General features: G+C 41.0%; 1 protein-coding gene across 1 annotated transcript; it reads right to left on the bottom strand.

Annotated features, from left to right (window-relative positions):
• Positions 1-64: 64 nt before the first annotated feature.
• LOC121595943 (peritrophin-1-like) lies at positions 65-543 on the bottom strand. The gene is made up of 2 exons (XM_041920428.1): positions 442-543; positions 65-375 (listed from the first exon to the last, which is right to left on the bottom strand). Exons 1-2 carry the CDS (start codon positions 446-448, stop codon positions 113-115), a joined length of 270 nt encoding a protein of 89 aa, XP_041776362.1. The 5' UTR covers positions 449-543; the 3' UTR covers positions 65-112.
• Positions 544-14,411: the final 13,868 nt, after the last annotated feature.

The raw sequence follows: 14,411 nt of genomic DNA, 5'->3' as shown, positions 1-14,411 counted from the left end.
ATTTCAAATTTGTATATACAGTGACCGTCAAATATATCGCACACAGAAAACTATTTTAACCACATTTTAATTTTGATAATAAAAGATTTTATTCACTTAGTTGATCGAACCATTACGGGTCGATTTGCAGCGGCCGTTCGCAGTTAGCTTCCTCGGGAAAGTCACAAAAATCCTTCTCGATATTCCAGTGCAAACCGGCCGGGCAGTCCATCTCGTACTTTTTGCCGTTGAAACACTTGTAGAACTTGGTACAATCGGTAAAGTGGGGAATGTGAACCGGGTGGAAAATGTCGTCCTCTTCGGGGCATTCTAGCGGGATGTCCAGGGCGTGTACAGCCACAGCAAACGTGGCTAGCAAAATTAGCGCACCGGCACCTGAAACCCGTGGACAGTCAATCATTTAGCTCGCAATTTCACTTGCAGTGTATCACTTTAAATTACCTTTCATGATTTACGTTCGATACAATTACTACAATAGCGTTATGAATGAAACGATACTAGCGAGTGATGAGCATAACGAGAGGTTTTATATGTTTTCACCCGCAATATGATTGCTACTGATCACCGTCTAGTATGTGTGTGTGTGGAGAGATAATGAACAGTAGATAAGTAAGGCCACTTGAGTAGGGATCGGTCTTTTGAATCACCGATTCCAACGCCGCTATGGGAAGGTAATATTATTTCTATTTGTGTTTTTTATTGTACTTTTACTCGCATTAGTGAGCAAACAGGGAGCTGAAGTGTTAACCTCGTGTTGCTTGTTATGGGTCATAAGCTACACGTTTATCGAGAGATGGTCATTTTCAATTCCGACTATTGATTACGACGATTACTGGGAAGAGCTCAAACCGTTACAATTAATATTAAAGCTAAAATATTCTTATTGAATGTCTAAAAGCAGACTTTTTTTATAACAATTTGTATGTATAACACAAAGTCTCCCAAGTGTTCCAAACAGTAGATTGTTTTGTAATTTTAATTATCTTCTACATTTTAAAATTGTGCGAATTAGTAACAGCTTGTTTTGTGAAAGTAAACTTTCCTTGAGAAGGAGTTCAAGCAATAAGACGAAAATGTTCCATGCATGCTGTTGCTCCACTGCTGCTCAAATTGAGTTTTGAGTGCTAATGATAAGGAAAGAAAGCAAAGAAAGTATATGTTTTGCACCTTCCAAGTAGACCTTGTTATAACACACGCTCACAGGCACACCCAGCAGTTGCACTAGACCCACAGGAAATTGGCCACCGTTTAGAAGCAAAAGTGCCACTTGGCGGGCGACCCAGTGTTAAAGAGCAGCGAACGAGTGAAACCAGTGAAACAGCTAAGGTACAGGGCGGGGTCCCGGAACCGGAAAGCGGAAACGGAACATGGTCGCGTCACGATGAACACTGGCGCTATAAACAAGTTAGTTAGTCAACCATACACATTTTGCATACAAGGTTGCGGAGGGGGAATAAGTCGTGAAGGCCCGAACACGGACAAGTGGGAAAATTTCTCCCGCGAAAAGGGAACACCAGATTTGGCATCTGCATAAAATTTTATGCAAATTATGCGCACCGAAAAAGAACCCCACTCCTGCCCATTCCCGCCCACTTCTACTGACTCAATCTCATGCGGGAGAGGAGTGAAAACTCTTTGGAAGTGGATCTGCCGCACTTTCCTTACTGCTGCGGGATGATGTTTTTCGCGTAAACTCCACCATACTGGAAGAGAGTGGATGTTTTGTCAGGACCGGAGATGATGAAAGTGTACTACGGTGGGAGCGGAAACAGAAGCGCCCCGGGGGAGCCAAGGATCATCCTCCGGTGGAAAGGTGGATGACTGTATTAAGTCATCGAATCGGTGGCGGTTAAGTTTTCGCGGACAATAGCTCCTACCAGAGGGCATTTGCTCTCGTGGACGTTATTCATCGTGCTTAGAGTGGAAGAGGAGGGTCAGGTAACAGGTGTGAAGAAGGAGAGAAGAGCGCCTTGAAGACAAGCATTTGATTGCTGCGGCTGGTGGGTAAATTAATGGTGAATGGGGCGAAAGGGGGGGAATACCGGGGGCACAAAGTGCCTAAAGTGCATTTTTAGTTTAAGTTAGTCCTGTGGCACTTCTGTTATATCTGTTGTTTTGTCACCATTTGAATTTGGAAGCAGTCTAGATGTAGATTCAAATCGCAGCACGGCGAAAGCACTATTATAACGTAAATTTTTCAATTATTACTTTTTCAATTATTTCTTTTGTATGCATCGCTGGTGCAGTCTCCGTCATGATTGTAGATCTTGCTGGGTTTAATTGCTTTATTTGTGCTTCGGTAGATCCGATCATGAAGAGAGCTCAAACCCCGTATAGCAAATATCCTGACACACTGTTGTACCCATAGTTGGATAATCACTCTGAAACATCGGGAGAAACGAACCATTATAGATTCGAACCTATGATGGATATGCTGTTTAGTTATAAGAATTGACGGCTGTAGTGCGGCCAGTTCTTTACCTTCTAGACTACATTACTTTCAGATAGTGAATAATATTAAATAATAAGGATCTTTGACGTTACATTAGCTAGCAAAGGACTTAGTTTCCTACAGCTATAATAAGAATACAGTAGTGATGGGTTTATTATAAGGAAGTGAGTTAAATCATTGGAATGAATAAAATAAAATGTTAAAAGATATGTTAAAAACGAATATGGGCGAGAGAATAAACCGTATTATAGCGTTTATAAGGGCCCTCTTTAAGGTCGAAAATAATCAAAATCAGAATAACGGGGTAGGGCAATTTGTCAATTGTTGCACACATCCCAATTATTGCACACTGCGTGTAAATTTGCGTTTTTTTTTCAAATATTTATAAAATATTCATGAAAGCAAGCATTTTTCTTGATGATGATGATGAAGATGGTGATGATAAGTTCCACCCCAACACAAGTTTGAGAAGGACAGAACTATCTTTACGATAATATTACTCTGATAGGTGTATTGAAATATTTTGTACGAGCAAGTTGTGGCATCGGATAATACTCAGAGGAACCCACCGAGTCATACACACACCCAATACGACCAACATAGTTTTATCAAGAAAAAACGGGTCATACTCCATCGAATACAATGGTATTCCCTAGCATCCTTTACGTAGCTCGGCAAGAACCCACCAATGGATCCGGCGCACCACTTATCAGAACACAACTACGACATTCATATGGCCAGTTCCACTGGTACCATCGGCTGGCTCCAGGGCACTACCTTTCGAAGCAGGTGAACCTAATGTATCTGGAATTGGAAACTTACAATCATCAATGATTGATCATGCTGTGAACTCCCAGTGCAAACCATAAATCCCCCCAAATAGATCCCGAATATTCACTTCCACGCGCGCGTGTCACAAACCTTTGTTGACTCTTTCTTATATTCTTCCATACCATACACATCCATCCATCTTCATTTGGCACAACAAACGTTGTCGGTCAAGGCCTACCTGTACCATTTAGTGGGCTTGGCTTTCAGTGACTTATGAATTACCATTAGCAAGATAGTCAGTCCTACGTATGGAGGCACGGTCCATTCGGGGCTTGAACCCATCATGGGCATGTTGTTAAGTCTTACGTGTTGACGACTATACCACTAGACCGGCCCAATTTTCTTATATGTATCTTTCTTACATATTTTTTACATAATTTTAATTATAATATATAAAGAATAATCTTATCATCATCATGAAGATCGTGATAAAAACTGCAGTTACACATTTGATAATGACATGGGAAAATATTGAGCATTTCTACTGCATATTCCACTATTTTATTTTTTAAAATGAGAACTTTTTTATTATTTTTTTGTATGCCTCCAACAAATGTATGCCTCCAACAAAGATTCAGCCCACTTGAAAACTACCTTAGAATCATTTAGTTCGTGGTGTGATCGTAACAAGTTATGTTGTTATGACCTTCACTCGTGCGCGTTTTCCTATTTTAACAAATTATACAATCAATGGACAAATTTTGCAACGGAAAACAGAGGCACGCGACCTAGGTGTGATTCTAGATAGTAGGCTCAACAGTCTACAAAAAGTGTGACAGGGTGGATTGCACGAACTTTCGAGCCATCACAGTCTTTAAATGCCACCTGCAAGATCATGTCCCAGATCCTGTTCTGCAGATTTGGGCTCCTTGCTATAGATTTTGTCGACAGCTACCAAGCTGGATTTGTTGGAGGCAAATCAACCACCGACCAAATTTTCACTCTGCGGCAGATCCTCCAGAAGTGCCGAGAGCGCCAGATCCCAACGCACCACCTGTTCATCGACTTCAAGGCGGCCTACGACACCATAGACCGGAAGGAGCTATGGAGCATCATGCAGCGGTACCACTTTCCTGGGAAGTTGATCCGGCTGTTAGAGGCCACCATGAACGGGGAGCAGTGCAATCGAACTTGACGTCGGAACCGTTCGAATCTCACAGGGGTCTGAGGCAAGGTGACGGACTCTCCGGTCTGCTCTTCAACATCGCCCTGGAAGGTGTCATTCGAGGCGCGGGGCTAGACCACGACATCCGTGGTACGATCCTTTACCGATCTCTCCAATTTCTTGGCTTCGCGAATGACATCGATATGATCGACAGGGCAACAGCGAAGGTGTGTGAGGCATACACTCGACTTAAACGCGAAGCAGCAAGAATTGGATTGAGAATCAATGTGACGAAGACGATGTACCTGCTGGCCGGTGACGGCGACAGTCTCGAGGTGATAAAGGAGTTTTGCTATCTCGGGAAGGTCGTTACTTCGGCCAACGACATCAGCAGCGAAATTCGGAGACGCATTGTGCAGGGGAATCGTGCATATTATGGGCTTCATCGACAGCTGTGATCCAGAAGACTTCGAGCCCGCACGAAATGTGAGATATATCGCACATTGATACGCCCGGTGGTCCTTTACGGACACGAATCCTGGACCATCCGAGCGGAGGATGCAAAGCGACGTATCCTCCGAACCATAGTTGGCGGTGTGTTTCGAGAATGGAGCGTGGAGAAGAAGGCGAACCACGAGCTTGCTGAGCTGTACGGCGAACCGAGCATCCTGAAGGTGCCGAAGGCTGGCAGAATACGATGGCTGGGACATGTCATGAGGATGCCGGACTCATGACCCACCAAGAAGGTGTTCGACAGCGATCCCCAGTTCAGCATAAGGTGCAGGGGAGCACACCGAACACGATGGTTGGATCAGGTGAAGCGAGACCTATCAGAGATCGGGTGTCTACATGGATGAGAGGCTACAGCCAAAAACCGAGCATCCTGGAGAATGATTGTTGATCGGGTTATGTCACATCGACGTGCTCTATCGTGAGCAGGCCAACAAGAGAGAGAGAGAGAGGCTCAACTTTACATCACACTACGAGGAGACCATTCGACGAGCAAATGTTTGCAAACTTGTTTTGCAGAATACCAGCTTTAACCGAGGACAAACGTGTGATGTAACAGCGTTTGCATTGTCCTAAATACTATTCGATAGAAAAACATCCATCAGGGCTTATTTTTGTCTATTTCCGAGTACTGGAAAGTGTGCAATAGTTGGAAATAAAGTGTGCAATATTAGAATTTGTAGTTTTTGTAAGTGTGCAACAATTGGATTTTTGATTAGGTTAAAAAATCAGTATTTATTGACATCATTTGTCATTTTTATCCCTAAAATAAAATATACAAACTATTTTTCAAACAATTTTGTTCTATGCTAGACAAATATAACAATAATATTATGGTTTTATCCATCTCAAACATATATGAAATACGTTGGCTATTCCCTTTAGCCCGCGTTAGAGCCCCAATGAAATTGAACGGGAAATTTTAGGATTTTCTGCTATATTTCAATACATTATTATCAGAATTAGGCTTATTGTATACCAAAATAAAGGGTGTTTAATTCCCCAACTATCTAGACAATAAAAATTATTGTATTAATAAATTAAATGCATTTCCTTGTGATTCCCGATTTGTTCACAGTGAAATAATAATTGTCTGCGGGGAACCACAAGGAAATGTATTTAATTCATTATTTAAACACGTTTTTCGAATTAAATAGTTGAGGAATTGAATATCCTTTCTTTTGGAGTACGAAAAGCTCAGATAAAAAAATCAGATCATGATCTGATAAATATTAAATTAAATATTGCCAAATTACCCTAATTTCACGTTCACTTTCACGCAAGGCCTAAAGCGACTTTTAAGTGTGCAACAATTGAAAGATTACCCGTATTATACAAGGGTTATAATTTTTCGATTATTTAGTGCTTAGGTATTCAAAAAGATAACATGATTAACTCTCTATACCAGTGGTCGGCAAACTTTTGAGGCAAAGGGCCAACATTAGTAAATGATCGAGTGCCGCGGGCCAGGAGAATGCGGTGTTTTTTTATTATTGCACTTAAATTATTACATTTTAAACTTTTAGAATCTTTGTAGGTATAATTGTTGTTTTTCTGTAATTATAATATCAAAGCATGGTTCAAAATTAAAGATACCAATTTAAAAACTAATTGAAATCTTTAATCATTTGAGAATCGGCAATAGATGGCCAAAAATGTGATCAGTATAAAAATAACAGAAAATGATCAATATCGCTTCTTGATAACCCCCCTCTCATGCCGCAAACAATATTCACGTTATTCTGGGGATGATATAAAAGTCTCAACGACTGAAAAATTATTGAAGCAAACATGCGCCGTATTATCAAACTGCTTTACGGACAAGTCATGCCATGTCAGATACATTGATAACGGATTCGTTTTGAAAAAGCACTTTGACAATCATTGTACTCGTAAACAGCGACAGTGTGGTATCATCGTTCTCGTTAAAACAACAGGGGGTTTCAAATGTTCGTTTTTGCTTTCAAATACGATCGAAAATATCCCTAAAATAGATTAACAGCAAACCAACTGATTTGTGTGAAATTAAGAAGAACGAATAAAACAAAAATAATAACGTGAAAATGTATGGAGCTATTTCACTATATTTAAATCTTTGTATTGCCTGTTTTGCGTTCGCATAAGTTAAAGGCTCTTCCATCGCAAAGTCACATGCAAAACTTTAAATAAACTTATTGTAATCATGCTTTAGCGTATCTCATCAATATAAAATTTCGTATGCGATTTCCTTCATTCCGAATGTCTTATTGTCGTGTTGAAACAATGTTAAAATTACATAACGGTTGCATTAACAAAATTGACAAATTCATAGGTTTATCATGGGATTATCTTCATCCGCACTAACAAAACGTTAATTGCACTTTGAATAGTAGTATCCCATGAGACAACAGACAACTCAAATCAGTCACCTCACCTTAACACCTCTATCAGACACCCGAATGACACCCCATATCGTCTGAAATGGAATCCGTTCAGAAGTTTGTCGTCGCATAAGAACGCTTCGGCGTTTTGGTCGCCAATATCTTGGCACTATTAGGCAACAATCAAAGCAGCGAAAGAAAGCCATGGTTCATTTTTGAGGTTCTAAAAGATGCAATGAAGACAGAGGTACGAGTGGCTACATTACTGGGTTATCTGGGCCGGGAGATCGATGCAACCCGCCAAACAGTGAAATAGTACTTGGGAAACATGAACACACATATCAGGATGCAGAAATCGTGTCCACTGGCTTCGCAATGGCAAACAATGACGCTAAAACTCAATGCGTTCATATTACAGGGGTTTCCAGGAGCTCTCATAGTTGTGGGACACTTTATTGACTGCTTCTTACGTGAAATGAACTTAATGTAATGGGAATTGGACTCTATAGCACCCTTGTTGGACAAATGCAATAGCAATTTCCAATAAGAGCTGTCCAAAAAAGGTGCCGTAGAGTCCAATTTCCATCATATGAAATTCATTTCGCATAAGAAAGAGTCAAGGAAGTGTCCCACAACTATGAGAACTCCTGGAAAACCCTGTAGGTGAATTTCGGCAGTATTTCGACATGACACCCTAGTCCGCAAACTGGTACAACATCCATCACATGTGTTCCATCGAATTTTTCAGGACCAATATTATGCAAAAGCTCTACTCTGACAATTTTGTCGCGAAAACTTAGGATGCCTATAAGCATGTCTTCGTCCATCATGGTGAAAATTCCGGATAATTAATGAAAGGCAACTCCCTAAGTCTTAGATTTATTTGTCCAAGGAAGCTAAAACAATTACCTTTGAAATGATATACATGTAAAGAAATTATCTCTCCTCTACTCTCTACAGCCAGCCGAAAAAAGGCCATTTTTTCATGTAAACGTTACGGGGATATTGATCACGAGTTCGAACATACCGAACGATCCGCCATTCAATAGAACTTTAATTAAAGTTGAAAGAGTACGATGGCATAAAATGTTATTCTAAATGATATTCAGTAATTTGTATAGTTTCTTCCCATCTTTCAAAATCAGTCAAAACCTTTCGCGGGCCGGATTGAATGTTGCGTCGGGCCGCATTTGGCCCGCGGGCCGGACTTTGCCGACCGCTGCTCTTCGACCGCTGTTGCCGACACCCATTGGGTCTGAGATATCTCACAGGGATTATTTCCATCTCTCGCATAAAGGATTTATTGTTGATTAACACTGCAAGCGCTGTATGAATTGATTTCGATCGATGGATTTTGTTATTTCTTTTTATCTGTGCTTCGGCTCACAAGTACTCACTTACTTGCTTACTATTCGGCGTTTTAATAGCTGGTGTTTTAAGTGTTAAGAAAATTAGACATGTTTATGAACTTTACAGTCGTTTTCCGATAGTTTCTTATAGTGGATCAAGGAAATATGCATACCATTTTAATTACATTTAAAATTCTACTTAAAATATATAGTTATATGTACGCTTGGCACAATCTGAACTCAAACCATATAATTTACAATAATTGCAAGAGAAATATTTACAACTTTGTATTCAAATGAACTACACTCGATCCGGTTCAGAATATTGATAGTCATAATTTTTATTGGCGTTCTTTATGGTATAGAAAGATAATGAAACAAATATCCCCACCGGAAAATGATACCTGATCTTGCAATAATCAACTAACTCAGCCTTCTCATACTGCAGCCGTTAAACGTTCACCCATGTGACAGTGTCCATATCTCGATACGTTAGCTGTTTATGTGATGTTGTTTATCGAAGCATGAGCATGAGTAAAAAAACAGAAATGCAAACCCCCAGTACTCTGTAAACCCCCCATAAACAGTAGAAGCGGGAACAAACTTCTCCACAGGAGATGGAAAATCCAACATCTGGCTGTCAGCAAACCTCTTATCAGCTTAACAGCGCTGCCCCGAAATCTGTTGCAATGGATCTCTGTTGCCTCTGCTGCCGATATTCGTATTCCCTTTTGCCCATACGAACAGAGCGGCTGGGTGCTTGTTGCAGCCTAGAACTGGATCTCGTAATGTTCCGTAGCGATACCAGGCCCAGGCCGGGAAAAGAAAAACTGGCACCATTTTCGGGCACACCGTGGACACAGGCAGGAAGCAATCAAGCGTGGGCACAGTTACCCTCCAGTACGGGAGATCGGCACAGTTTGTTTGACTATCCGTAAAACTTTCCACAAATCGTCCTCAGGCACTACTGAGCTGGAACTGGAAACCACACTCGCACATACACACACATGCACACGCCAAAGGGAGAAAGCTCTCCATTCTCATGGTATTTAGCAAGCAACACTGCGAACAACACTGACCACACAAGGCACACGATGCCTCGGTCTTACCCAAATGTGGGAGAACGTGTGCACTCGATAAAAAGTAGCAGCTGGTGTGCTTTTCGGGTTTAGGTGGCAAAGCAACAACAAAACCAAACAAACAAAAAAAAAGCAAAGAAGATGGTTTGGCCTCCATGTTGTCGTTCTGTTGTTCTGTTCCGACCCACTCCGTAATAGTAAGGGGAAAACTGAGTTGTGTTGCTTTGAGCTGATGGAGAATGGAACACGTTTCGATAGTGCTTAGTGCTGTGTGTGTCCATGCTTTATGTGATGGAGATAAATTTTCCTCCACCCTCCACAAATCCTTTTCTACGTTTTTCTTGCAAATTTTCAAATACACTCACTCATGTACTGTTGGTCATCAAGTTTCGGAAGACACACATACGCGTAGTTTTCCTTTCTGCTAGGTGCACCCGCACCCGGAAGGTGCAATGGTGCGATGAAGAGCGAAACTTTACATCGTGCACACTTCCGGCATCGGCATGGCATTATGTAAATTTGCGGTGCTACGTTTAGGTGCTTCGTGTGTGTGAGAGTAGATCGAACTACCAAAGATTGGATTTATTTAAGCAGCAGACAATGATGACGGAAGGGAGCAACATAAGTTTCTGGGGAATATTTATATTGAAGAATTTATGCTTGTTTTCTGTTTTTGCAGGATGCGTCGGAATCTTCAATAGATTTTGGAGAGTTATTGGGCCTTGGTAGAAAAATGGGCACATGCAACATTGTATACATTTTATTGCATGAAATTTTAGAGCCTGTGTCTGATGATCGTATGTGCCTCAAGTTTACTGTTCAATCTTCCAACCCAAAATACCAAGTGCCCCCCTCCCCCCGAACACCATTTACCATTTACAGGGAGCCTCAACTCGTCTTACCGCCTAGGGCCTCGGATACCCTTATACGATACTGAAAACTGTCTTTATAAACTAGCATAAGCATCATAAAACAATCATCCAATATTGAACATAATATGTTAGACAGTTTTTTATTTGTCTTTTTTTAAGTATATTTAAGTTTAAATATTGATTAAAAGTCAAATATAGTTTTGAAGTGATATTAATTTATACTTCTTCTTCTCCTATTTGGCGTAACGTCCTACGCGGACATGCCGGCCTATACAGGCTATCGAGACTTAATTCATTACCACGTAGCCGGATAATCAATCCTAGCTAAGGGGGGACGGTCCATTCTGGGCTTAAACCCATGACATGCATGTTATTGAGTCGTTCGAGTTGACCGCGGGACCGCCCCATTTACATTACCTGACTTTGCTCTAACCTAGTTATGGACCTTCTCTCGAGGGGGAAAAGGAGCATTAAAAAAGGTTGTGCATTAAAGAATTTCTAGATACTAGTTATTTTCGTCAGATTACAGAGCTGCGCCACTCGATTTCAAAGATCTCCTTTATTCTTAATAGTATACCAAAATTAATGGCCTCGAAACCCAATTCAAATGAGGTACATATGCCGACCACCAAAGAGACCTAAAACCAAAACCAAAACCCATACTGGTCCTGACACATTACCTATTCAGGTTCAAGAACTGCACACAAAACACAACTGCAACATAAAAACGGTCCTGAATCTAATACTCAACCAATATCGGTCCTGTAACCGGTACTGAATCCATACCGGTCTTGGAACCGATTAATAACCCATAGTGGTCCTGGAACTTATCATGAACTCGTACAGGCCCTGAAACCTACCAAGCCCCCATACCGATCCAGATATAGCTCCCGATTTCATTTAATTCTGAATTAGTACCTAGAACTGTTCCCGATTCGGAATCGTAACGATACTTGAACCTTGAACCCGTAACGAAATGTGCAGGGTAGGAATTGTGTAGCAATTAGCGTAGTTGTCGACAGTTATCTTACACCGCATCCCCACAAAACCCTGGACCTGGGATGCTGGTGTTTACAATTATTAAAATAAATCTATTTTTATTTGTGGGATTTGATTATTTCAATAAGGGTTGCAATGAGTCCACATCCTGTTACAAATGGTTCAGAAAGGTAAAAGCTTTATCATCAGCAAGCGCGCTCATTATTAGTTACGTTACTTTGCATTAGAAACAGTTTAAATAGTTTAAGTGTGCTACTAGTGTCAAAACCGCTGAAAACCCTAACGTAGTTATAACGGTTTAAGTTAAGCTCTTTCAGGTTCTTAATGATAATGATACGGTCATCTAGACCGTTCTTAGTAGAAATAACAAAAAAAAATTTAAGAAAAAATTCTTAAAGATAGAACAAAAAATGTTGCATAATTTTGGGAGTATAAATATAATTCTGAATAATAAGACAAATAAATTCATAAAATTTACCTCAAATAAATAGAGTAAACCTTCAACGAATCTCCTATGCGAAACAACGAAACAAAAAAATCCTGCGCAACATATGGTCAGTGCTCGAAAAATCAATAACAAATATCCATTTATCAACTTTTTTAGTGCTTTCTGAAAGGAAAGAAACAGTTGGATTCGCAAAAAACGGGGATAGGGCAACAGCATGTGAAAATCCCTGATGACGCTTTCAATCTCACGGGAAGAAGATCAGCTCGTAGGGTACTGAAAACAGACAGGAAAAAGAACCAGAAGGAATACGAATGAAGCAATGATACTACCACATGGAATGACCTTTTGCTGTTTGGCTGTACGAAGTGTTGTGTTGTGTTTGTTTTGTTTTGTTTTACCTTTCGTCTGTGTGTATGTGGTGAAATGTGGCCCACAAAATGTTTCGACTTTTCGATCATATTTTCACGAACCAAATCAATGTGCCAAACACCGCACCATCCCTTGACTCGTTCGATGGATGGAACGAAAGCGAACGGATATCCTTCACTGTTGTTTAATCTTGCTGAAACGGGCCGGACATGTGTGACACGGGCATTCCGTATTCGTGGGTTATTTCGCTGTCAGAAAATATGGCAAAACTTTCCATTTTATTAGAAATCTTCCGATTTCTTCGAGACAGTTCGACACGGTGAACGATGGATTCTATCCCTCTTTTGACCCCTTTACGATACAATCTGATGCTATGGTTGGAATGGAAATTCAATAAAACATGCAATAATAATGCATAAACGCGCATCTGAAAGACATTAAGCGCAAACCGCAACCAACCGGTATGGTGGCGTATGGTGTTGTTGTGCTCCATTGTGGTTTCTTTTTACAGCCGCGATCCTTTTTATAAGCTGCGCCGCATTTGGTGTGTTTGTTTTTATTGCACAGAAGGTAAAGAAAGTGGAGATTCAAAAACTATACAACCCGCAAGGAGGATTGAGTGCTTTATTCGCTTTGCTTACTCTTCCCCGGGAGCTGTTGTAATGGAAAAATGAGTGTTTTTTTCCTTCTCTCGCCCTCACTGTATATCCCTTTCTCCAGAAAGGCAAACTGAATACAGCAACAGTAGGGCGCATTATGCTTGCACAAACCCATAACCCGCCATTCTAGGCGGCAGTAATTTCTTCTTGCTCGACCGTTCGTTTGCTTACACCAACGGATAAGCCGTTCTTGCCATGCCGCATCCGCAGCCATAATAAAACCAACCCAACCAGGGTGACCCAAATAGTGCAATCCATCTTTGCAAAGTTATCCATCATCATAATAATGACGTTTTTATGCATCGTTGCGCGTTTCTCGTCGCGTTTCTAAGCGCGTACTGTGTTTGCATTCGGTGTTTGGCGTATCGTGGCCCGGATGGATGGCTAAAGTCGACAAGCTTCTTCGTTTGCAGTGCCTGGTACTGCGGCTTGGTAAGTACGATCGTGTGTGATGATTTCTTTCCATGCCGAGCAAAGTTGCTTAAGTCGGATGCTGAGAAGCAAAAGGTTGGAAATAATTTTGCTTACTCAAACAGCGGTGGTAGATTGGGTTGATCTCTATTCACGCTTAACAATGGTATTGCAGCAGGAGTCACTTTTCTGTTGAATCTGGAGTGGCGCTGTGTTGGTGTAGGCTTGTAAACAACGTGGCATTCAATTGTAACCAAGCAAAGTATCAAAAGTTTCAGTGAACAAGAATAGAACATTGCAAGCATTGATTTATTTCAATTGCGATGTAATTAATGTGTTTTAAATGCTCGAATTACAACAGTTTTATTGACGAATAGATGGAAAAAGTCTTCCTTCAAATACCGATGCCCGTGAGGGGCCACGTAAAACACTGAGCCAGTAATTGAATTTCATACATCTCCGTATCTAGTGGAAGCGATAAATCACACTTTGAAAGTGCATTACCAACCTCATCGCTTATAATTAAAATAAGTTCTCATTTCTAACCACTAATGAACGGATCTGTAACGCGTAGGCCAGCACAGCGGAGAGCGTCCGAATGCGAACCTTCACACTGCATCCAGCGGTGGTGTGAAATGGAAATGATGTGCTTTTTGAAAAGGTCAAACCATGAAAACCATATGCATGAACTGCCCTTTATCAGCTGGTTTTCCAGCCAGAGAAGAAAACGGAAAAGTGCCGTTCCGTTTTTAACGATGCGCCTGCATGTATGCAGCCTTTGTTTCACAGGTCGGAAACGGACACACACCCGCACACACACACACACACACACACACACACACACACACACACACACACACACACACACACACACACACACACACACACACACACACACACACACACACACACACACATACAGATTCTTTGCGTGAATCCTATTATTGGCAGGAAGCTACCAGCAAAA

Source organism: Anopheles merus, chromosome 3R (genome assembly GCF_017562075.2).
Source record: "Anopheles merus strain MAF chromosome 3R, AmerM5.1, whole genome shotgun sequence".
Taxonomy (NCBI): domain Eukaryota; kingdom Metazoa; phylum Arthropoda; class Insecta; order Diptera; family Culicidae; genus Anopheles; species Anopheles merus.
Note: the sequence above shows the minus strand (reverse complement) of the source record. Positions and strands in the feature narration are given on the sequence as shown.